The sequence below is a fragment of the Doryrhamphus excisus genome, chromosome 23 (genome assembly GCF_030265055.1).
Source record: "Doryrhamphus excisus isolate RoL2022-K1 chromosome 23, RoL_Dexc_1.0, whole genome shotgun sequence".
NCBI lineage: Eukaryota > Metazoa > Chordata > Actinopteri > Syngnathiformes > Syngnathidae > Doryrhamphus > Doryrhamphus excisus.
In genome coordinates this window covers 2719188-2744654 of record NC_080488.1, presented here as the reverse complement: position 1 = coordinate 2744654, position 25467 = coordinate 2719188, and the positions used below count along the sequence as shown (strand labels likewise).

The following is a 25467-nucleotide window of genomic DNA, read 5'->3' as shown; positions in this document are numbered from 1 at the left end:
TGGACCCCGGTGTGCCCGGTCACTTTATAGGCACCAGACGGAATCCTTTATCAGTAAATTATATTGATACAAATATGTGATGTTTAACCCTTAAATGCACGAGTGACTGGACCCTACACTCTTCCATAAGTGGGTCCAAAATGACCCATACTAGAATCAATGCCTTTTTATGACAATTTTGCCATTTTGGTTAGGAATAATCACTTGTATGATATTTAGTATTATATTTAGGACCACACAAGAATGATTTCATGTTAGAAACATCTTCATTTTTCACTTTTGTTTACATCTTTGAAAAAGAAAATGACCCCATACAACAATAGAAAATGTGAGGATCCATTGTGTGTTGCATAAAGGTAAGTTAAAAATGTGAATGGCATGATATCAAAAATATGTTTTTTGAGGAATACCTGGAATATGAAATGATAAAAAATTTTCATTACAAAGATATTTCAAGAAAACAACCTGACCGGGTCATTTTTGACCCACTTATGGAAGGTTGGGGTAGTAACACAAAAACTAAAATTTCTTAAAATGTATAAAAAGTTAAAAATGTGAATGGCATGATATCAAAAATATGTTTTTTGATGAATACCTGGAATATGAAATAACAAATTTTCATTTTTGTAATTTTTGACCCACTTATGGAAGGTTGGGGTAGTAACACAAAAACTAAAATGTCTTAAAATTTATAAAAGGTACGTTAAAAATGATATCAAAAACATGTTTTTTGAGGAATACCTGAAATATGAAATGATAACAATTTTTCATTATGAAGGTATTTCAAGAAAACAACCTGACCGGGTCATTTTTGACCCACTTATGGAAGGTTGGGGTAGTAACACAAAAACTAAAATTTCTTAAAATGTATAAAAGATAACTTAAAAATGTGAACGGCATCATATCAAAAACATGTTTTTTGAGGAATACCTGGAATATGAAATGATAACAATTTTTCATTTTTGTCATTTTTGACCCACTTATGGAAGGTTGGGGTAGTAACATAAAATCAAAAAATTCTTAAAATGTATAAAAGGTAAGTTAAAAATGTGAATGGCATGATATCAAAAACATGTTTTTTGAGGAATACCTGGAATATGAAATGATAAAATTTTGACCCACTTATGCATCTAAGGGTTAATGCCATGCTAACGTCCCAGTTTGGTTGAAATGTGAAAACCACCCATCCCTGGTGTGCCGTGCAATACATTGCTAGCTCACCAGGTCTTATTAAAGCTTAGTAATCAATAGAGACTCCTCTATCCTTAAGTGTTTCTAGTTAGCTTTAGAGCCTTACATCCCCAGGCAAGGGGGTATTGATCTGTGGGACAGATTGGATGCTTCCCTTTCAGGAGATGAAGGTTAGTAGTGGGGATATCTTGCTATGGGTGGCTGGCTGGGTGGGGCGGGGGTGTTGATGGCTGGATCGGCTTACGACTTCCTACCCCCACTTCCGCGACCACCACACCTGTCACAGCCAAGGGGAGCAACTGTGTGTGTGTGTGTGTAATTGTGCATGTGTTTCCGGGTAAATTGTGTGTGTGTGGGGGGGGGGGTTAATGGTGACTGTGCGTATTACAGCCGACTTTTGCAGCTGCCAGCCTGTTGTGGATGAGTAACGGAAGATTTCAGGTTTTGCATCATGTTTGGGCGTGTAACCCACCATTGCGTTGCATGCGCACACACGTTTGGTTCATCAAGGGCTTGGAGCCAAAGTATTCAACATTTTGTGAAGGTATAAACATGAATCCAAGTGGAATTGTTGCCACATAGGCTCCATTTACCTGGTGGGTCCTAATGCAAGGAACCATGTCCGTTTTGACCCGGGTTTTAAGTCACACACACATCTGATATCACTGTGCTTCGGGCGAGAGGTGGGGTACACCCTGGACTGGTGGCCAGCCAATCACAGGGCACATATAGACAAACAACCATTCACACTCACATTCATACCTATGGACAATTTGGAGTCGCTAATTAACCTAGCATGTTTTTGGAATGTAGGAGGAAACCGGAAAAAAACCCACGCATGCACGGGGAGAACATGCAAACTCCACACAAAGATGGCCGAGAGTGGGGAAAGACAAAATACAAAGCCAAAAAGTTACCACTTCCACACAAAATAGGAGAATTCATTAATTTTCTACTGCTTATCCTCACAAGGATCACAAGGGATGCTGGAGCCTATCCCAGCTGTCTTCTTGAGAGGCGGGGTACACCCTGGACTGGTGGCCAGCCAATCACAGGGCACATATAGACAAACAACCATTCACACTCACATTCATACCTATGGACAATTTGGAGTCGCTAATTAACCTAGCATGTTTTTGGAATGTGGGAGGAAACCGGAGTACCCGGAGAAAACCCACGCATGCACGGGGAGAACATGCAAACTCCACACAGAGATAGCCGAGGGTGGAATCGAACCCTGGTCTCCTAGCTGCGAGTCTGCACGCTAACCACTCAACCGCCGTGCCGCCCCAATAAGCACCATACTCGTCACAAAATCATGATGAGATAGCCGCCCGGGAGATTTATAGGTATTATTCCTCGAGAGGGGGGAGGAGAGGGGAGTGCACCCCTCCTTCCCCTCCCCCAGTCGTGTCCAGATAAGAAACAGCCCGCACTGATCGGACTGATTTGCGCAGCAGAAAAGCATTCCCATGGGAATATCACGTTGCGGTCGAAGAGCTGACACAGGAGATGAGAAGCTGTTGTGCTTCCCGTATTTATGCCAACCAGATCAAACAGATAGGATTCTTCTTCCTGCTTGAAAATGTGCTCATAATTATAAGCATGCTTGCATAGCAATCATAAAAAAAGCACTATTTAAGTACACAATGCACGTTTGAAGAGCGCTCACTCTTTAAGATATTAAGCACAAACATCACAACCGTCATGGCTGCCTTAACGCACGTTCATGAATAATTACCTCGTCACCCTTTGAGCCTCTGCTATTCATCTTATCTTTGTTTATTTTGGAAAACACTCACCATGGCGCAGGCTCCTTTTTCCTGGACTTTTTATGGTCTCACTTGGTCTCTTTAAATATTAACTCGTGTTTGACTCAACACTGGGGGTGTCGGAACTTGTACTGGCGAGGGCCACACCGTGAAAAAAAAGATGTGATGCATGAGCTAGTTTGATGCTAAGAAGCTATACGCTTTTGGTAAACAGTTGGTAAAAAATAGTGTTATATTGGTTTATTATTTTTTTCCTCCCATTTTTGCTGTTTTTCCCCACAAATTTCAACTTTCTTTAATAATCTTTGTACATTTTTTTAATGGTAACATTATGACTTAATTCCCAGAATATTGTAGTTTTCTAGTTTATTTTGTTATATTTTTTTCTCATAATATTACAACTAATAATATTTTTCCCTTGATATTTAAAAATTCTATCCTACTGAAATGACATGATTTTTCTTCATAATATTACAAGATTATTCTCATAAAATTATAATATTTATTATATTAATTATTAAAATTATATTAAAAATATATTAACATTATATTTTAATATAAAAATTTAATTATATTAATATTAAGAATATTTATTTTCTTTTCATATTTTGACTTCATCCTTGACATCCGTTTCTGTTGTGAATTTTTTGTAATTTTTTCCTTATTATGAATTCATTCCCATAATATTTTGACTTTATTCTTGTAACATTTTGAAACTAATTAAAAAAAATTAAGATAGTAAATAATATTCCCAGGGCTGCACGGTGGTCGTGTGGTTAGCACGCAGACCTCACAGCTAGGAGACCAGGGTTCAATTCCACCCTCGGTCATCTCTGTGTGGAGTTTGCATTTACTTGGGGGCCACTAGAGCTAGGGTCTGGGTGAGACTGGGCCGCATCAGGTTTTCCAAAAAAAAAAAAAACGCATTTATTAAACTTAAAAAGCCAATAACTTACCACTTCCACACGGATAGGGAGGATAACTATTAACAGTTATTTAACCTTTAACATGAACATTAATCAAACGTAATAATTTTTTCTGGGTACATGATACTATACAGCATCCATATCAAACTTGCACGGGCCGCACTAACATTAAACTTTCATGTCAAGGCGGGGGCCTGAAACTAGTGTCCTGCGGGCCACATTTGGCCCGCGGGCCGCGTGTTTGAGACCCCTGCCGAAGAGGGTTGGAAGCGTAGATTTAGGAGAACAAGCCAAACGCCTAATTGCAGAGGTAACTGAACAAGAGATACGTTTGAAGACTTGTGTCCATATGGGGGGGGGGGGGGGGTATTTTTATACTTCATTAGAGTCATTTGTGGAGGTTCATTACCTCCATCAGCATTTATTCAACCCTAACGTTCTGTGACAGCTCTGATGTTTCACTTCACGTTCAAAAATCATGAGTGTTAAGAAAAGCTAATTATAGCCACTACTACTACCACGTGTTCTTCTTCATGGCCTTCTCACAGATTCCCCAAAATAAACTCAGCTCGGTCGTCACCGTTTCAGCCGCCTGCAGAAGTGTTCTACCTTGTTCCTTTCGCTTGCGGTGTTCTGTGCTGAAGCAGAGGTTGAAGCATGTGTGGCTGTCATGGAGCTGACAGGTCTATCTGGGCTCTGTCTACCGTGTTGGCTTTTCCCATTCCCCCCCCTCCACTTCTCCACCCCCTAATGCCATCTCCACAGCTGCCGCCGATCCCACCTCAACCCTGAAAACACACACGGATATCAGTTTGCAGGCGGCGGTGGTGGATTACTCTGCACGGTGCACGGAGACCTGAAATGCTACGTGTTTACGTCTGCAATTCTGCATGAAGGTTACGACATCCATCGATAAACGTTGGAGACAAATATCCGTCTCGGTTCCGTTTGCACATTTCGACTTCTAATTTAGAGTCATCATCTTAGAACAAAATACCATTTCCATTTTGGCAGTTATTTTGTTATTTGTCATTTTGTTAGCAAGCTAGCTTGTTACAAGCTAAGGATGTTTTGTGGACTCATTAGTATTGTACGCTAACCGAAAAAAGTATGTCAACCGATGAAAAATTTTCAACATCACTGAAAAGCTAACTTGGCAGTCAAGTGGTACTCCGGTTTCCTCCCACATTCCAAAAACATGCTAGGTTAATTAGCGACTCCAAATTGTCCATAGGTATGAATGTGAGTGTGAATGGTTGTTTGTCTATATGTGCCCTGTGATTGGCTGGCCACCAGTCCAGGGTGTACCCCGCCTCTCGCCCGAAAGTAGGTGGGATAGGCTCTAGCACATCTGCGACCCTCGTGAGGAAAAGCGGTAGAAAATGAATGAATGAATGAGTTCTGCTCCTATTTTGTGTGGAAGTGGTAACTTTTTTTGCTTCTTATTTTGTCTTTCCCCACCCTCGGCCATCTCTGTGTGGAGTTTGCATGTTCTCCCCACGCATGCGTGGGTTTTCTCCGGGTACTCCGGTTTCCTCCCACATTCCAAAAACATGCTAGGTTAATTCGCGACTCCAAATTGTCCATAGGTATGAATGTGAGTGTGAATGGTTGTTTGTCTATATGTGCCCTGTGATTGGCTGGCCACCAGTCCAGGGTCTACCCTGCCTTTTGCCTAAAGACAGCTGGGATAGGCTCCAGCGACCCTCATGAGGATGAGCGGTAGAAAATGAATGAATGAGTTCTCCTCCTATTTTGTGTGGAAGTGGTAACTTTTTGGCTTCTTATTTTGTCTTTCCCCACCCTCGGCCATCTCTGTGTGGAGTTTGCATGTTCTCCCCGTGCATGCGTGGGTTTTCTCCGGGTACTCCGGTTTCCTCCCACATTCCAAAAACATGCTAGGTTAATTAGCGACTCCAAATTGTCCATAGGTATGAATGTGAGTGTGAATGGTTGTTTGTCTATATGTGCCCTGTGATTGGCTGGCCACCAGTCCAGGGTGTACCCCGCCTCTTGCCCGAAGACAGCTGGGATAGGCTCCAGCACCCCCTTGTGAGGATAAGCGGTAGAAAATGAATGAATGTTGCTTATTGCTCTTACAGTCCAAAATCCTTGACTGGATATTTCTATCCCATTTTGATTGAGTAGATTAGATGGGTTATTTTATGTATGTGAGCTTGCCGGAGGACTCCATTATTAGTTTGTTTTCTTTCATTGGTCCACGACCATCCCGAGTTCTTGTTCCTTGATAGCATCTGCGCTTCATGTCAGCTCAGCAAATCAGTTTTGCTGTTGCGCTGCAGGTGTTAAAGCCGTAATAAAACTGTTCTGTGGCGCTTTGAGAGAGGTTTTCTTAGTAGAATTGACTTTTGATTGGATTGGCGAGACCCTGCAGGGCGATACCGATACTCGCCAAGTCCTGCTATCTCTCTCTCTCTCTCTCTCTCTCGTTTACGTTTGCTCCTTTCACTGGCCTAGCGCAATCGCTCGCTAGCACACCGACTGGCCTTATGCACCAGCTGGATGACTTTCACCTCCTGAGTGATGTCTATTGTCTGCACGGGGAGAACCATTACCGGGCTCAAACCCCAGTGGAAACGCCTGCTCTTCGTCCTTCGGCGGCATCGGGAGTTGACAGTGGATAAACAACGGGAACAAACAGTCACTCCCACCAGCATCGATCTGGCTCCCTCGCTCGCCCTTGTGCCCGTTTCTTTTTTTTTTTTTTTTTTTGCCAACAAGCCTCACACTGATACTGATATATTTTATATTATATCTATATATATCTCTATATATATAAATAGTGAGCATTAAGGATGTAATAATAGAATTCTGCGTCTTAAGGCCCGTTGAATTGTATTTGTGTAAGTCATATTTTCATATGCTGTCCTCTAGGTGTCACTGTTGGCTTTGTTCCAACTTCATCTAATTCAGGGGTCTCAAACACGCGGCCCGCGGGCCAAATGTGGCCCGCAGGACACCAGTTTGAGGCCCCCGCCTCGATATGAAAGTTTAACGTTAGTGCGGCCCGCGCAAGTTTGATATGGATGCTGTATGGTATCATGTACCCAGAAAAAATTATTACGTTTGATTAATGTTCATGTTAAAGGTTAAATAACTGTTAATAGTTATCCTCCCTATCCGTGTGGAAGTGGTAAGTTTTTGGCTATTTAAGTTTAAAGGAAATAACTTGAAGGCTACCGTTTTAGGTCGCTTAGCTCTCTAGTTTGCGAGTTAGCATGTGTCTCAAGACCCTGCAGTTGCGCAATATGTTGTAAATAAAATAAGTCTAAATGTGACTATAGTCGTGTAAAAACTTAAGAAACCACATATAGTTGGTGGGTAGACAAATTATTTTTTTTCAGATTAAAATGAACAAAGCATTATTAGAGACCTGTAGACATGACAAAACACGACTATAGTCACATTTGTACTTTTTTTTATTTACAACATATTGCGCAACTGCAGGGTCTTGAGACACATGCTAACTCGCAAACTAGAGATCTAGCGACCTAAACGGTAGCCTTCAAGTTATTTCCTTTCAACTTAAATAGCCAAAAACTTACCACTTCCACACGGATAGGGAGGATAACTATTAACAGTTATTTAACCTTCAACATGAACATTAATCAAACGTAATAATTTTTTCTGGGTACATGATACCATACATTAAACTTTCATATCAACGCGGGGGCCTCAAACTAGTGTCCTGCGGGCCAAATTTGGCCCGCGGGCCGCGTGTTTGAGACCCCTGATCTAATATAAATAACAACAAATGCAAATTACGCGTATGCAAAGTATCATGTCGCAATTATGTGCAATCTCATTGATGCGATTACACGGCGTACGGATTCATCAGATAGAAACACAACAGAACAGACCGACGCCGCCAAGATGAAGGAGAAATAATTGACCTCGCTTTGGATGCGGTGCGTAAGATTTAATCGTTTGAGTGGCACTGTAAACTGTTAGGCACGCCATCAAGAGAGCACGCCATCGGGAACACCTCATTTGCTTTCCTCGTTCACTTTGAAGGCTCCGAGTCATGCATATAGATATGGATGGTGTTGCACGCTTGGATTTATACCGGTGACACGTTTATGAGCGGAAATTAAAAAGGACGGGGCCACAAGCAATGAATTTCCTCGTCCCCCTCCCCCTCTTGCAGCTTTCAGCAAAGAATAAAAATGTACACTTCCAGGAAATGGAGCGTGGACCCCATTGGATTTTCTGAAGGGAGAAATAAGCTTGTAGCGTCTCGGACAACCACGACGCGGGGAGGAAGTGGTGGGTCATTTATCATTTTTGGCAGTCAGCGGTGCAAAAGGGGGCGGTGGGGCGGCGGGGGCTTTCATATAAATTGCACGTAGGTGGAATTGATCCTTGATACTACACTTGAGACCGTTTAAAGGTGCTATTGGTGAACTTTAGTGCAGGGGTCTCAAACACGTGACCCGCGGGCCAAATGTGGCCCTCAGGACACTAGTTTGAGGCCTTGATATGAAAGTTTAATGTTAGTGCGGCCCGCGCAAGTTTGATATGGATGCTGTATGGTATCATGTACCCAGAAAAAATTATTACGTTTGATTCATGTTCATGTTAAAGGTTAAATAACTGTTAATAGTTACCACTTCCACACAGATAGGGAGGATACGTTTTTGGCTATTCTTTGCGTGCAGCCGCACTCCGGACTGGACTGAGCCGAGGATTGCCGCCCTCTCGAGTCTTTGTTGTCACTCACAGCGTCCATATTGATTACATCAGGGGTCTCAAACACGCGGCCCGCGGGCCAAATGTGGCCCGCAGGACACTAGTTTGAGGCCCCCGCCTTGATATGAAAGTTTAATGTTAGTGTGGCTATTTAAGTTTAAAGGAAATAACTTGAAGGCTACCGTTTAGGTCGCTAGCTCTCGAGTTTGCGAGTTAGCATGTGTCTCAAGACCCTGCAGTTGCGCAATATGTTGTAAATAAAAAGAGTATAAATGTGACTATAGTCGTGTTTTGTCATGTCTACAGGGCTCTAATAATGCTTTGTTCATTTTAATCTGAAAAAATAATTTGTCTACCCACCAACTATATGTGGTTTAAGTTTTTATTATTTGCCGTTTTATTATTATTATATTTATTTATTACTGATTGATTTTCTTTATTCTTGATTTGTTTATTTTTCATCTTATTTTGTGTAGAAAAATAAAAAGATATTTGAGAACAGTGGAATGTTTTATCAGAGCTTTTTTTGTAGAAAATTTTGTTTACATTTTTACATTTTTTTGTTTTTAATAAATGCGTTTTTTTTTTCCGGGAAAACCTAATGTGGCCCAGTCTCACCCAGACCCGAGTTCCAGTGGCCCCAAGTAAATTGAGTTTGAGACCCCTGTATTAGATAATGACTTGAATAGTCATTTCGCTTCATCTTAAGCAGCACAACGCTAAAACCCTCGACTCCCCGTGTCTGCAGTATACATTCCGCCATTTTCTCATCTCTTATTATTGTTTTACTGTACAGATTTAGTGTCCCTATGCCTGTAAATGGGGCACACGGCGTCTATAAATAGATTTACCGTGGTAGCAGACTAACCGGGGGAGGGTGCTAACGTGCGCGCGGTATGTTTTATTTATTACACGGAGGGTGATCAAGGCTATTGATGAAGGTGTTTGCTTCCTTCTCACCGCTTTACCCGCCGGCCGCGGGAGTACAACGGTACCGTTGAGGAACATCTTCATTTCACATCTTGGCTCCGGTATTCCCTAATGACCCCTACTGCGCTATCTCCAGCTCACCGCAGCGTTCCCATCGCTGGCAAAGCTCATCCGCTATGCTTTTCCCCACTGTGAGGTAATCCGTTTTCCACTTTCATGCCATTCTCAGATCCCGCCATGCCTATAGAACCCTATAGATTGTAGATCTTAAGGAGCCTGGAAGGGAAAAAGACTTTGATCATGGTACTAACGACACATGGGCATAATAATTCATTACTGGACCAATTGATCATTAAAAATTTGGTCGACCGCGTCGAATTTTCATAGTTGATAATTGATAGTTGAATAACTATAAAAGCAATCTTCACTCGTTAAATGTACTGCAAAAAAAGGCCAGTAAGGATAATTCAGAGAACATACTAAGTCCTTATTTGTAAAATTACATATACTTCAACTTGCTGATATAGTTCATCTTCAAACAGCTAAAATAATGGATAGAGCAAAAAATAACCAATTAGCTAAAAATGTCATCTAATACTTAAATACTTAATAAAAATTTTTAATAAAAAAAAACTTAGCTCATTTTTAAAGAAACAAAACATCATTTCATTGTCATCATTGAACAGTACTAGTATGTATGCGAGTACACAATCATTTGATTATATCTTTTCATGGGACAATACTAAAAAAAAAATTAATAAATTTTTTTTTAATTTTTTAAAATATTTTTTAATTTTTTTGGTATTGTCCCATGAGAAGATATAATCAAATAATTGTGTACTCGCACATACGTACTAGTACTGTTCAATGATGACACTGAAATGCTGTTTTGTCTGCCTCCCTTTAAGAATGAGCTGAGGTTTTTTTTATAAAAAATTAAAATTTAAAAAAATTAAAATTTAACAAATTTTTAAAAATTAAAATAAAAAAAGACTACAAACTTGCCCCGTCGGTACATTGTTATTGTCGAGCCCTGGTGCAACAATGAACGGCTCGGGTTCTAATTGCCCACACAGACTTTGAATGTATAATCATGCCTTTATGCAAGTGTCTGTCATTTGTTTTAGATCGGGGTGTCCTGATCCGATATTGTTACCAGCTATTCAGATTTTCACGACTGTGTGTTATTTTCCGAGGACGGCTCTACTGCTATATAAGCTGTCCATTGACTACTCTTCTATAGTTTTGTCGCTATTGAAGATACCGTATAATGAAGTGGTTGCTGAAATGTGAGGGGCGTAGTGCTTTTTAAGAGACGTTTATATAAATGGTACATATGGCATCAAATCAAAATAGAGTCCCGCAGTGTAAACCGAGCCTCAAAACAAAGCACATTCCTTCATGCCGTTCCAAAAAAAAAAAAAAAAAAAAAATTGCTACAAAAGAAGCAGCGATGTAAATATTTGCAGCTAAACTGAAGCTGTTGGCTTGTGCATTCAGATCGGCTGACAGGTGTAGGAAGCTGGAGTGGGAATATGGCGCAATGTTCCACACTATTTCACGGCCCTAAGCCTTTAATCACAGCAGCTTCGCTGAATGCATAAAATGGAATGCACATTTCACATTGATTCCATATTGACGAATGCCAGGGCTAGCTTACAGCGTGAGCAAGTGTGCCTTCTGATTGTAACCTGTTTATATATACTCTCCATGTTTGTGTACTATAAATATATATTTGTGGTGTGCAACTACAATAATTACATCAAAATGTATGTAAAGGGATATCAATTTCTGAAATATGAAATAACATACAGTCGGCAAGCATATTTTTGTATTAGTTTTTCTTTATTATTGGCCTTTTATCTCTTAAATTTGTCCAAAAAATTTATGCAAATCCAAAATGTGAGCAAATATTTATATACATATATATTTGTGGTAAATGATTCGATGTGCAACTACAATAATTGCATCAAAATGTATGTCATATCACCTAGTACTTCGGTACGTGACAAAAAAAAAAAATTAAGAAGTTAAAATTAAGTGTAAAAAATTAAAATTAAATAAAATTAAAATACATTAAAATAAATTAAACTTATTATTAAATTAAACTTATTATGTCATTGTATGGTCATATCACCTCAAAAATGACAAATAAATTAAAAAAAATTAATTAAAAAAAATTAAAAAAATTAAAATTTAAAAAATTAAAAATATTTTTTTTAATTAAAAAAATTAAAAATAAAAAAAAATTAAAAATTAAACTATATTAGGAAAGCAGGAAGTGAACAAATGTAACAGTTACTGATTGTAAAAGTACCAGATGGAGGGGTAGGATTTAATAAGCTTTGCTTCTTCCTACTCCTTTTGGACATGTGGAACTGTGAACTGATTATGTGACAAAAATAAAACTAAAAAAATAATTAAAAACACTTAAACTATATTGGGAAAGCAGGAGGTGAACAAATGTAACAGTTACTGATTGTAAAAGTACCAGATGGAGGGGTAGGATTTAATAAGCTTTGCTTCTTCCTACTCTTGGACATGTGGAACTATGAACTGATTATGTGATGCATTCAATTGTAATCTGATGCATGTTCAAATGAAATAAAACCATTACCATTACCAACTATTTTCCTAGCAAACCGGATCATACAAAAACCAGGGGTGTTCCAAACCCGATTTTTGACTGTATTTTAATCTTTTCAAAGCAACTCATGCAATTACAAGATTAACTGGATTACATTTTAGGGATTACATCATTCTTACCTATTTAAGCTTGACTGATTCCCCGCTTTACGCTTCCAGTTGTTTTCCTGAGCATCACTGTGGTATTTAATTTATTCGGGACGACTTGCACACTAGCGGTAATAATGGTTGGGATTGTGGATATTCCAGCTGGTTATTCTGGGTGATGGCATCATGTTGGCGGATGCGCATCAATACTTCCATGACAGAAGCTGACGAGTAAGAACAGCCAGAATTTCCTTGCACAGTTGCCGTGCTCTTGAACACAACATAGTGGAACTCTGCCGTTGTCATGGACAATGTGGTTGCCAAGTGATGTGGTGAGTGAAGACAGTAGGATATTTTTCAGTCAGCGACAAGGCGGCGGATTCGACCCAGGGTTCGCTGGGGGAGAGTGGGGCAATCTTCGGTCTAAGGCAGGGGTCTCAAACATGCGGCCCGTGGGCCAAATGTGGCCCGCAGGACACTAGTTTGAGGCCCCCACCTTGATATGAGGCACCAGAAAAAATTATTACGTTTGATTAATGTTCATGTTAAAGGTTAAATAACTGTTAATTGTTATCCTCCCTATCCGTGTGGAAGTGGTATGTTTTTGGCTATTTAAGTTTAAAGGAAATAACTTGAAGGCTACCGTTTAGGTCGCTAGCTCTCTAGTGTCAAACTAGTGTCCTGCGGGCCACATTTGGCCCGCGGGCCGCATGTTTGAGACCCCTGCCATACAGCATCCATATCAAACTTGCGCGGGGCCGCACTAACATTTAACTTTCATATCAAGGCGGGGGCCTCAAACTAGTGTCCTGCGGGCCATATTTGGCCCGCGGGCTGCATGTTTGAGACCCCTACCATACAGCATCCATATCAAACTTGCGCGGGCTGGACTAACATTAAACTTTCATATCAAGGCGGGGACCTCAAACTAGTGTCCTGCGGGCCACATTTGGCCTGCGGGCCGCATGTTTGAAACCCCTGCCATACAGCATCCATATCAAACTTGCGCGGGCCGCACTAACATTAAACTTTCATATCAAGGCGGGGACCTCAAACTAGTGTCCTGCGTGCCACATTTGGCCCACGGGCCGCATGTTTGAGACCCCTGGTCTAAGTGATCCATTTTGTTTCTATGCATCCTTACTTCATACTAAACCAGCCTATGAGGAAATGGAGGACAGATTGCATTGACAAGCTTGCATTGTTTTGCCTACAAATGGTCCGAGCTGAGGACCGGACTCCATTTTGCTGTTCCTCATCAGCTCTCATTAATCTAACTGTGGAGCTTTGGCGTGCTTCCCATGATTTAGAGGCAGCAGGATGGAGTAGCCGCCCAGTCCCAATAAAATCATTAGTCTCTGCTCTCCACCATCACCTGCTTCTTTGTGCCAACGTTTCCTTCTGCCATCTCATCTAAAACATTAAGGCAGGGGTGTCCAAAATGCGGTTTGGGGTTGTTTTTTTTGTTTGTTTTTTTGGGGGGGCCCTTAGCACATTCCAAAAATGTAATTTAACATTCATTCATTCATATTTGAGTGGTTAGCATGCAGACCTCACAGCTAGGAGACCAGGGTTCGATTCCATCCTCGGCCATCTCTGTGTGAAGTTTGCATGGGTACTCAGTTTCCTTCCACATTCCAAAAACATGCTAGGTTAATTGACAGTTGTTTGTCTATATGTGCCAGCCAATCACAGGGCACATATAGACAAACAACCATTCACACTCACATTCATACATATGGATAATTTGGAGTAGCTAATTAACCTAGCATGTTTTGGGAATGTGGGAGGAAATCGGAGTACCCGGAGAAAACCCACGCATGCACGGGGAGAACATGCAAACTCCACACAGAGATGCCCGAGGGTGGGGAAAGACAAAATAAGAAGCCAAAAAGTTACCACTTCTACACAAAATAGGAGGAGGACTCATTCATTCATTTTCTACAGCTTATCCACACGAGGGCCGTGCTGGAGCCTATCCCAGCTGTCTTCGGGCGAGAGGCGGGGTACACCCTGGACTGGTGGCCAGCCAATCACAGGGTACATATAGACAAACAACCATTCACACTCACATTCATACCTATGGATAATTTGGAGTAGCTAATTAACCTAGCATGTTTTTGGAATGTGGGAGGAAATCGGAGTACCCGGAGAAAACCCACGCATGCACGGGGAGAACATGCAAACTCCACACAGAGATGGCCGAGGGTGGAGAAAGACAAAATAAGAAGCCAAAAAATTACCACTTCCACACGAAATAGGAGGAGAACTCATTCATTCATTCATTTTCTACCGCTTATCCACACAAGGGTTGCGGTGGGGGGTGCTGGAGCCTATCCCAGCTGTCTTCGGGCGAGAGGCGGGCGGGGTTACACACTGGACTGGTGGCCAGCCAATCACAGGGCACATATAGACAAACAACCATTCACACTCACATTCATACCTATGGACAATTTGGAGTCGCTAATTAACCTAGCATGTTTTTGGAATGTGGGAGGAAACACAGAGATGGCCGAGGGTGGAATTGAACTAGGGTCTCTTAGCTGTGAGGCCTGCGCGGTAACCACTTGACTACCGTGCAGCCTTAATGGGATGTGTTCCATTATTATTTTTTTTATGTTTTCCTATTATGTATCACTGTATTTCTATTTATGGCTACCACGTGTCTCCAAGCACAATTCCAGATCTTCTCCTTTTGCATCTTTTGAGAATGAATATGTTGTCCTCCAGATGTGTATCATCTTCCATCTGCGTCTCCTTTATGCATGACTTAAGACATTGACTTTCTTTGGCAGCCCAAAACACTCCAGTCTCTGTGCACCTTTTGGCTGCTCTATTAACTTATGGATATGTCTGCTGGCAAGCATAAAATATTCATACGCTCATCTCCTCTTGTACATTTTTGCATCGATTAAGTCAGCAGGACGATGCAGACATTTGTTGGTTGTGTATTTCCCTCATCAGTCGTGGTGTACGGCGGTGCAGATAAAGCAGATCCAGGCATCTGAAAGCCATTAGCCATTATTCCCTTCCTTGGGTGCCTTCATCCCCATTACGCTCTAATGTACGATTCCATCCCTTCAGCTTCCGTGATCTCACAGCTGCTGCTTCACACGTCAAGCTTTTGGCTTTCTCTTCATCCCTGCTCTCTCGCTGGTGGAGCTTTTTGGGTCATTACTGTCTGAAGGTCAACACGGAGAGACGGATATCGCTGCTCGGAATTGGGCAAGATTTGTGTGTCCCAACTTTGTGTATTTTGTGTCATAGTACCAGTGCTCTGCTGCTAATAATCAGAGATAACGTGTTCATTTTGTGTGTTTTTATTACATATTAACTCTTAGATGCATAAGTGGGTCAAAAATGACCTGGTCAGGTTGTTTTCTTGAAATATCTAGTAATGAAAAAGATTTATAATTTCATATTCCAGGTATTCCTCAAAAAACATGTTTTTGATATCATGTCATTCACATTTTTAACTTACCTTTTATACATTTTAAGAAATTTTAGTTTTGTGTTACTACCCCAACCTTCCATAAGTGGGTCAAAAATGACAAAAATGAAAAATTATTTCATATTCCAAGTATTCCTCAAAAATATGTTTTTGATATCATGCCATTCACATTTTTAACTTACTTTTTATACATTTTAAGAAATTTTAGTTTTTGTGTTACTACCCCAACTTTCCATAAGTGGGTCAAAAATTACAAAAATGAAAAATTGTTATTATTTCATATTCCTGGTATTTTTCAAGAAACATATTTTTGATATCATGTCATTCACATTTTTAACTTACTTTTTATACATTTTAAGAAATTTTAGTTTTTGTGTTACTACCCCAACCTTCCATAAGTGGGTCAAAAATGACATAAATGAAAAATTATTTCATATTCCAAGTATTCCTCAAAAACATGTTTTTGATATCATGCCATTCACATTTTTAACTTATTTTTTATACATTTTAAGAAATTTTAGTTTTTGTGTTACTACCCCAACCTTCCATAAGTGGGTCAAAAATGACCCGGTCAGGTTGTTTTCTTGAAATATCTTAGTAATGAAATTTTTTTATCATTTCATATTCCTGGTATTCCTCAAAAAACATATTTTTGATATCATGCCAATCACATTTTTAACTTACCTTTATGCAACACACATTTTCTATTGTTGCACGGGGTCATTTTCTTTTTCAAAGATGTAAAAAAGTAAAAAAATGAAGATGTTTCTAACATGAAATCATTCTTGTGTGGTCCTAAATATAATACTAAATATCATACAAGTTATTATTCCTAACCAAAATGGCAAAATTGACATAAAAAGGCATTGATTCTAGTATGGGTCATTTTGGACCCACTTATGGAAGAGTGTAGGGTCCAGTCACTCGTGCATCTAAGGGTTAACAGAGAAAGGTTAAAGGTCATGCTTGACGATTAGTGTTTCAACTCATTTAGGTGTTGTCTTAACCAAAACGAGCGTAGTTTTACAAAGTTTCCTGTGTCTGGCTTGAATAGCAAACAAGTAAAGCACAATCGTCACGCATTTATGATGATAACACAGAAGCATGATGCATTCTACACTTTTTTTTTTTTTTAATATTTTCCTCCAAATTCTCCACACTTACTATGACCTGCTTAGCAGCCGTACTTATCTAGCCGGAGCTTGCTTTGCCTCAAGGCCATCTACTCAGTTTCACCATTTAGATTTTAATGTTGTTTACGCCTTGGCCTTATGTCTAATACATATTTTAACATTGAAAAGGATTCTGGGAATGTGCTGCCAAAAATATCAAAGTGTTTTGTGTATTTAAAAAGAGAGGAAAAAAGTGTGATAGAGTGGAACCTTGGTTAGTGTCGTTCATTTGTTTCAGAAGGGGCGACTCCAATTGGAACAATCGATTTTTTCCACAACAAATAATAATAAATCCAATTAATCTGTTCCGGAAAGCCAAAAATGTCAAGACAAAACATGCTTTATAGATTTATAATTATTATTATTTTACATGCAGTGTCTGCTGTGAGCAACATTTGCATGAAATATCGTACACGCTGATCCCCGAGCATCACAAACATGCGCGGTGGATGATATGCCGAGTGGGTATGCTGGCCATGCAAGTAATGGGATTCTTTCAGCTTCCAGGAATTGGGTACAGAGCCTTGCAACATGATAATGCTGTGCATTGGTGGCCAGCCAATCACAGGGCACATATAGACAAACAACCATTCACACTCACATTCATACCTATGGACAATTTGGAGTCGCTAATTAGCCTAGCATGTTTTTGGAATGTGGGAGGAAACCGGAAAAAACCCACGCATGCACGGGGAGAACATGCAAACTCCACACAAAGATGGCCGAGGGTGGGGAAAGACAAAATAAGAAGCCAAAAAGTTACCACTTCCACACAAAATAGGAGGAGAACTCATTCATTTTCTACCACTTATCCTCACGAGGGTCGCAGGGGGTGCTGGAGCCTATCCCAGCTGTCTTCGGGCAAGAGGCGGGGTTACACCCTGGACTGGTGGCCAGCCAATCACAGGGCACATATAGACAAACAACCATTCACACTCACATTCATACCTATGGACAATTTGGAGTCTCTAATTAACCTAGCATGTTTTTGGAATGTGGGAGGAAACCGGAGTACCCGGAGAAAACCCACGCATGCTTGGGGAGAACATGCAAACTCCACACAGAGATGGCCGAGGGTGGAATTGAACCCTGGTCTCCTAGCTGTGAGGTCTGCGCGCTAACCACACGACCGCCATGCAGCTGTGTGTTGCCATTAATAACCGGCAAGAATGATGGCATTGATTGCATGACACGTCAAGGTTGGCCGCTCATGCATAAGCAATCACGCCGAGGACCGAGGAAGTGTCCCGGGAGTTGTCACACTACTCAACCAAGACTTTTGGCATCACACGTTTCTCCAACAGCTATATTGTGATTGTATATTCAAAGAGACGTGCAACCTGGAAGGCTTGACGGAGTTTGACCTTGATCCTTTGAAAGAGACAGTGGCGGCTCAATTTCCCCGCATCCAATAATACTAGTGTGTACAAGGATAGCTGTCTTTATCGAATTCAGTTCGAATCTGCCCAGCGAATTGCTCCGCTCAGTCTGTGGAAAGTCGATACATTGATGGTCGCCGATGGCAACCATTGTAATGGTAATGGTAATTTATTTCATTTGAACATGCATCAGATTACAATTGAATGCATCACATAATCAGTTCACAGTTCCACATGTCCAAAAGGAGTAGGAAGAAGCAAAGCTTATTAAATCCTACCCCTCCATCTGGTACTTTTACAATCAGTAACTGTTACATTTGTTCACTTCCTGCTTTCCTAATATAGTTTTTTTTTTTTTAGATTTTAAAAATATGTTTTATTATTATTATTTTTAATTTTAAGTTTTTATTTTATTTTTGTCACATAATCAGTTTACAGTTCCACATGTCCAAAAGGAGTAGGAAGAAGCAAAGCTTATTAAATCCTACCCCTCCATCTGGTACTTTTACAATCAGTAACTGTTACATTTGTTCACTTCCTGCTTTCCTAATATAGTTTTTTTTTTTTTAGATTTTTAAAATATGTTTTATTATTATTATTTTTAATTTTAAGTTTTTATTTTATTTTTGTCACATAATCAGTTTACAGTTCCACATGTCCAAAAGGAGTAGGAAGAAGCAAAGCTTATTAAATCCTACCCCTCCATCTGGTACTTTTACAATCAGTAACTGTTACATTTGTTCACTTCCTGCTTTCCTAATAGTTTAATTTAAAAAATTTTATTTTTTAAATTTTTAAATTTTTTAAAATTTTTCTAAATTTATTTTTGTCAACATAATGGGTTATTTTTAGCCTTATGCTTATTATTTTAGCTGTTTGAAGATTAACTATATCAGCAAGTTGAAATATTTGTCATTTTAGAAATAAGGAGTTAGTATGTTCTCTGTAGGCGGCATTATGAATTATCCTTACTGACCTTTTTTCAGTACATTTAGCGAGTGAAGATTGCTTTTTGTAGTTATTGTGCCCGGCGTTGCAGCACGGATGCTGCTGTGTTTTTTAACATTAGCCACCTTTTTAATGAAAACGCGATCAGAACCCACATGGCTACGATGCAATCAATCGTCTGTCTCATTTGAATTTTGATAGTTTTACCGGTCATTGTTAATGTTGTTGTGACCTTGTGTGCGCGTGATTGCTTTCTTGTATTCTATCCAAAAGTAATGAAGCACCATTTCATTTTTGCACCTTACCTCCAAATGGAGAAATTATTATTTTCCATAATGGACCAGCTTCCATTGTCCCCGTGCTTCATCTTTTTGTCAGGATGGAAATGGATTGGCCGAGGATTGCCGCCCTCTCGAGTCTTTGTTGTCACTCACAGTGTCCATATTGATTACATCAGGGGTCTCAAACACGCGGCCCGCGGGCCAAATGTGGCCCGCAGGACACTAATTTGAGGCCCCCGGCCTTGATATGAAAGTTTAATGTTAGTGCGGCCCGCGCAAGTTTGATATGGATTACATTTGATTAATGTTTATGTTAAAGGTTAAATAACTGTTAATAGTTATCCTCCCTATCCGTGTGGAAGTGGTAAGTTTTTGGCTATTTAAGTTGAAAGGAAAAAACTTGAAGGCTACCGTTTAGGTCGCTAGCTCTCTAGTTTGCGAGTTAGCATGTGTCTCGAGACCCTGCAGTTGCGCAATAATAAGTAGATATATAATAAGATAACCTTCATTATCTCACTGCAGGGTCTTGAGACACATGCTAACTCGCAAACTAGACAGCTAGCGACCTAAATGGTAGCCTTCAAGTCATTTCCTTTAAACTTAAATCGCCAAAAACTTACCACTTCCACACGGATAGGGAGGATAACTATTAACAGTTATTTAACCTTTAACATGAACATTAATCAAACGTAATAATTTTTTCTGGGTACATGATACCATACAGCATCCATATCAAACTTGCGCGGGCCGGACTAACATTAAACTTTCATATCAAGGCGGGGGCCTCAAACTTGTGTCCTGTGGGCCACATTTGGCCCGCGGGCCGCGTGTTTGAGACCCCTGATTTACAACATATTGCGCAACTGCAGGGTCTTGAGACACATGCTAACTCACAAACAAGACAGCTAGCGACCTAAACGGTAGCCTTCAAGTTATTTCCTTTAAACTTAAAAGGCCAAAAACGTACCACTTCCACATGGATAGGGAGGATAACTATTAACAGTTATTTAACCTTTAACTTACAGTTGTTTCTTTCTGTTTTTTCAGGGTTCGAAGGACCGCTTGCTATAGGATGACCTTCCTTATCTCATTGAGCTCACACTCCAATCAAGACGATTAATCAAAACCGAGCCACGACACGGTCGGGAGGGCCGGCGTGATGGACAGCTGATGGAGTCTTCCATCATGTTTCCCTACCATTGACGCGTCGTGCCCGAATCCGCTCTGAGGCATAAGTGTGTACCAGCGACCCCCATTTCTCTGCCATGGTGACATAAGCCGCATCGCAATATGAGGGAGAGCCAACGTGAGACCGTGTCATTTCTTTCTCCAGTAGCTGCTTCAGCTGCCGCCTCAACGTCTTTTTGCCGCGTGTTCGAGAAAAGACTGATATTTTTTTTGTAACTTGTCAAGCGCTTGTATTTTTTTTTTTTTTTCGCGCGGCGGCGAGACGATGCTGGGATGCGTGACTCGCGTCCGTCGGCTGGTCCGTCTCCTCCCTCTGCAGACGTCCCTCCTTCTCTTGTTTCTGTTCTGCACCGTCAGCGTATTCATCTCGGCTTACTTCCTGTATGGCGTCAAGCGGGAGCTGGAGCCGTCAGGAGGGGGCGTTTCAGGCGCGGATGGAGCGTCGGCCGATTCGGACGACGTCAGAGTCACGCCGTCTCGGCTGTTGCCGCTTCGCGGCGTCTCAGGAGGCCCCGGCGTGGACCCCGCCGGAGTCAGGACAGATCCTGTAGTTCTGGTTTTTGTGGAAAGTCAGTATTCCCAACTTGGGCAGGAAATTGTGGCTATTTTGGAGTCCGGGCGCTTCCAGTACCGGACGGAAATATCTCCCGGGAAGGGCGACATGCCGACTTTGACGGACAAGGACCGAGGACGTTTCACTTTGGTGATTTATGAAAACATTCTCAAGTACGTGAACCTGGACGCGTGGAATCGGGAGCTGCTGGACAAGTACTGTGTGGAATACGGAGTGGGCATCATTGGATTCTTCAAGGTTAGGACACAGCGATACACTCCCACTTTACCCCCCCACCCCCTCCCTCGCTGCTTTCACACCTCCTGCCCTGTCCATCTGCCTCTTCTGGCTCCAAGCAGATGGGATTCATGGGGTTGTAAAAAATCTGCTTGGTTCAATATCACTTAGTCCTCTTGTCTTCTATTTATCACTCTTTTAATCAAAAGACTTCTTATTTGTCTTTTTGTTTTAGTTTCGTTTTCAAATTTTAGCCCTGCTGTCAATCAAATTTTTTTTTTTTGTGTAATCCCAAAGAGTGTGTTAGCCTGAGGCCGCTTTTCGGGTCACCGTTCCCGAGACGCGGAAAAAAAAAAAAAAGGTATGAGACGTGGAAAAAAGGTAGGAAAGCTCGGTGGGGATTTACCGTTCATGGAGAGGGGTGGGGGGAGTTTGGGGGGCTGGGGGGGGGATCAGAAAAGAGGATTTGCTTCCCGATGACTTAAACATGCTGCCGCTCTGCTTTTTTGTAAGTGTTCCAAATCCATGATATTAATACACATCGTCAGCACTTCACTTCATTTCGTTCCAAAAAAGGGGGGGTCAGGAGGGGGGGGATTCACATTAATAGATAATTCAGTGGTTGACGAATAAGCACATTTGTTTTGATCAAGTCAGTCATTTTACTTTTACGTTTTATAACATGTACATTAAATGGTTTGTTTTCTAGTTTTTCTTGAGAGGATGGCTCTTTAACTGTAATTCTGAGCAGCATTTCTTTTGATAATTCAGTGGTTGACGAATAAGCACATTTGTTTTGATCAAATTAGTCGTTTTCCTTTAAATATGAAAAATAGCAGACTAAAAAGCAATTTTTATAACATGTACATTAAATGGTTTGTTTTATCGTTTTTCTTGAGATGGCTCTTTAACAGTCGTAAAGAGCAGCATTTCTTTTGCGAAGGTTTGTCCTTACTTTCCCGAAAAAAACGTCTCGGTGAGTGTTGACTGTCTGCATCTTGATGTGTATCTTTTTTTTTCCCCAGATGAGAAAACTTTATTTAAATAAATAAAAATAAAAACTTAAACTATATTAGGAAAGCAGGAAGTGAACAAATGTAACAGTTACTGATTGTAAAAGTACCAGATGGAGGGGTAGGATTTAATAAGCTTTGCTTCTTCCTACTCCTTTTGGACATGTGGAACTGGGAACTGATTATGTGACAAAAATAAAATTAAAAAAAATAATACAAAAAACTTAAATTATATTAGGAAAGCAGGAAGTGAACAAATGTAACAGTTACTGATTGTAAAAGTACCAGATGGAGGGGTAGGATTTAATAAGCTTTGCTTCTTCCTACTCCTTTTGGACATGTGGAACTGTGAACTGATTATGTGACAAAAACAAAAAAACAAACTTAAACTATATTAGGAAAGCAGGAAGTGAACAAATGTAATAATAAAACCATTTGCGTGTGTGTATATAGTAGAATAATTGCTGATTCTTTTCCATCCAAAACATCTCACGCACGGAAGTAAAAATCAAAGTAGTGACAGTTTGCTGCCATGGCGATGGAGATGTGAGAAGTAGAGAGTGGTGCTTTTTTTTGGGGGGGGGGGGTTGATGGACCCAGCCTTTGAATGTTAGAGGACACAGCAGGAGGGTAATTCAGTTTGTCTGCAGTCTCAGATCAGAGCAGATTGAGCATAGCAGGTAGAATCTGCCTCATGCGTTCACGTTTGAGTACGCCTGACTTTATTATTCCTTCTTTGGGAGAAAGCCGGGAATTCCACCCGATACATTTTGGTCCTCATCGCTGCTCCGTGTGATGAATCCGTGTGTTTGATTTCTCTCTCCTCTCTGACCAGGCCAATGAGAACAGCCTGCTGAGCGCTCAGCTGAAAGGATTCCCCCTGTTTCTCCACTCCAACCTGGGTCTCAAGGACTGCACCGTCAACCCCAAGTCCCCGTTACTCTTTATCACCCGATCAGGGCAGCCGCTGCCGGGTCCTCTCCCTGGAGACGACTGGACCGTCTTCCAATCCAATCACTCGACGTACGAGCCGGTGTTGTTGGCCAAGACCCAATCGGCGGAGAGCATTCCATCCATGGGACAGAACGCTGCTCTGCTGCCCTCCGTGGTGCAAGACTTGGGTCTCCATGATGGCATCCAGAGGGTCCTGTTTGGGAATAACTTGGTCTTCTGGCTCCATAAGCTGGTGTTTGTGGACGCCGTGGCTTTTCTCACCGGGAAGAGGCTGTCCTTGTCGCTGGAACGCTACATCCTGGTGGATGTGGATGACATCTTTGTGGGGAAGGAGGGCACCCGCATGAAAGTGCCTGATGTCAAGGTGAGTGTGTGGGTTATGTTTTAAATGTCTCACCGTGGGGCGGCACAGCGTTCGAGTGGTTAGCGCGCAGACCTCACAGCTAGGAGACCAGGGTTCAATTCCACCCTCAACCATCTCTATGTGGAGTTTGCATGTTCTCCCCGTGCATTTTGGGCTCCAGCAACCCCCGCGACCCTTGTGAGGATAAGCGGTAAAAAATGAATGAATGAGGTCTTCTCCTATTTTGTGTGGAAGTGGTAACTTTTTTGCTTCTTATTTTGTCTTTCCCCACCCTCGGCCATCTCTGTGTGGAGTTTGCATGTTCTCCCCGTGCATGAGTGGGTTTTCTCCGGTTTCCTCCCACATTCCAAAAACATGCTAGGTTAATTAGCGACTCCAAATTGTCCATAGGTATGAATGTGAGTGTGAATGGTTGTTTGTCTATATGTGCCCTGTGATTGGCTGGCCACCAGTCCAGGGTGTACCCCGCCTCTCGCCCGAAGACTGCTGTGATAGGCTCCAGCACCCCCTGCGACCCTCGTGAGGATAAGCGGTAGAAAATGAATGAATGAATGAGTTCTCCTCCTATTTTGTGTGGAAGTGGTAACTTTTTGGCTTCTTACTTTGTCTTTCCCCACCCTCGGCCATCTTTGTGTGGAGTTTGCATGTTCTCCCCGTGCATGAGTGGGTTTTTTCCAGTTTCCTCCCACATTCCAAAAACATGCTAGGTTAATTAGCCACTCCAAATTGTCCATAGGTATGAATGTGAGTGTGAATGGTTGTTTGTCTATATGTGCCCTGTGATTGGCTGGCCACCAGTCCAGGGTGTACCCCGCCTCTTGCCCTGAAGACAGCTGGGATAGGCTCCAGCACCACCCACGACCCTTGTGAGGATAAGCGGTAGAAAATGAATGAATGAACGAATTCTCCTCCTATTTTGTGTGGAAGTGGTAACTTTTTGGCTTCTTACTTTGTCTTTCCCCACCCTCGGCCATCTCTGTGTGGAGTTTCCATGTTCTCCTGTGGGTTTTCTCCAGGTACTCCGGTTTCCTCCCACATTCCAAAAACATGCTAGGTTAATTAGCGACTCCAAATTGTCCATAGGTATGAATGTGAGTGTGAATGGTTGTTTGTCTATATGTGCCCTGTGATTGGCTGGCCACCAGTCCAGGGTGTACCCTGCCTCTCGCTCAAAGACAGCTGGGATAGGCTCCAGCACTCCCTGAGACCCTCATAGAAAATAAATAAATGAATATCTCACCATGTACTTCTCAAGCGTCTGTGTAGTGAAATAAAAACCAGTCACACAGAAACATATTTTTTTCCCTCCATTTTTCCTTTTCACTGCTTTTGTCCCCATGGACCGCTCAAAGCCGACAGTCCCCCAGCGTTTGTACTGTTACAGAAACGCCACAGCTATGAATATTTCAGGGGCGTCGAGACGTAGAAATAATGTTGAAAAGCTCCTTCCTTGTTTCCTCCTTACTCTTGTTGTCCCCCCTCTCACAAATCGAGACAGAGGATGTGATGTAGCAAAACTTCCGTAGGACGCATGAAGGCCTCCTCGTGTGGGCGACGCCACGGCAAGCTTTTAGGAAGGCATCATGTCATTGGATGCTCATATCACCTCCTACTTCGGTATGAGTTACATTATTTAAAAAAAAAAAACAAAAACAAACAAAAGAA

At 41.4% G+C, this 25467-nt stretch overlaps 1 protein-coding gene across 2 annotated transcripts in view; it reads left to right on the top strand.

The window, feature by feature from the left end:
• Positions 1–25467, top strand: part of LOC131110125 (bifunctional heparan sulfate N-deacetylase/N-sulfotransferase 1-like) — a 68187-nt gene that overhangs the window by 27048 nt on the left and 15672 nt on the right. For both annotated transcript variants that reach the window (XM_058062854.1, XM_058062855.1), the window contains exons 2-3: positions 20541–21492; positions 23320–23802. In XM_058062854.1, the coding sequence (XP_057918837.1) occupies positions 20947–21492; positions 23320–23802 (1029 nt within the window). In that variant the 5' untranslated portion in view covers positions 20541–20946. The remainder of the gene's footprint in view (positions 1–20540; positions 21493–23319; positions 23803–25467) is intronic.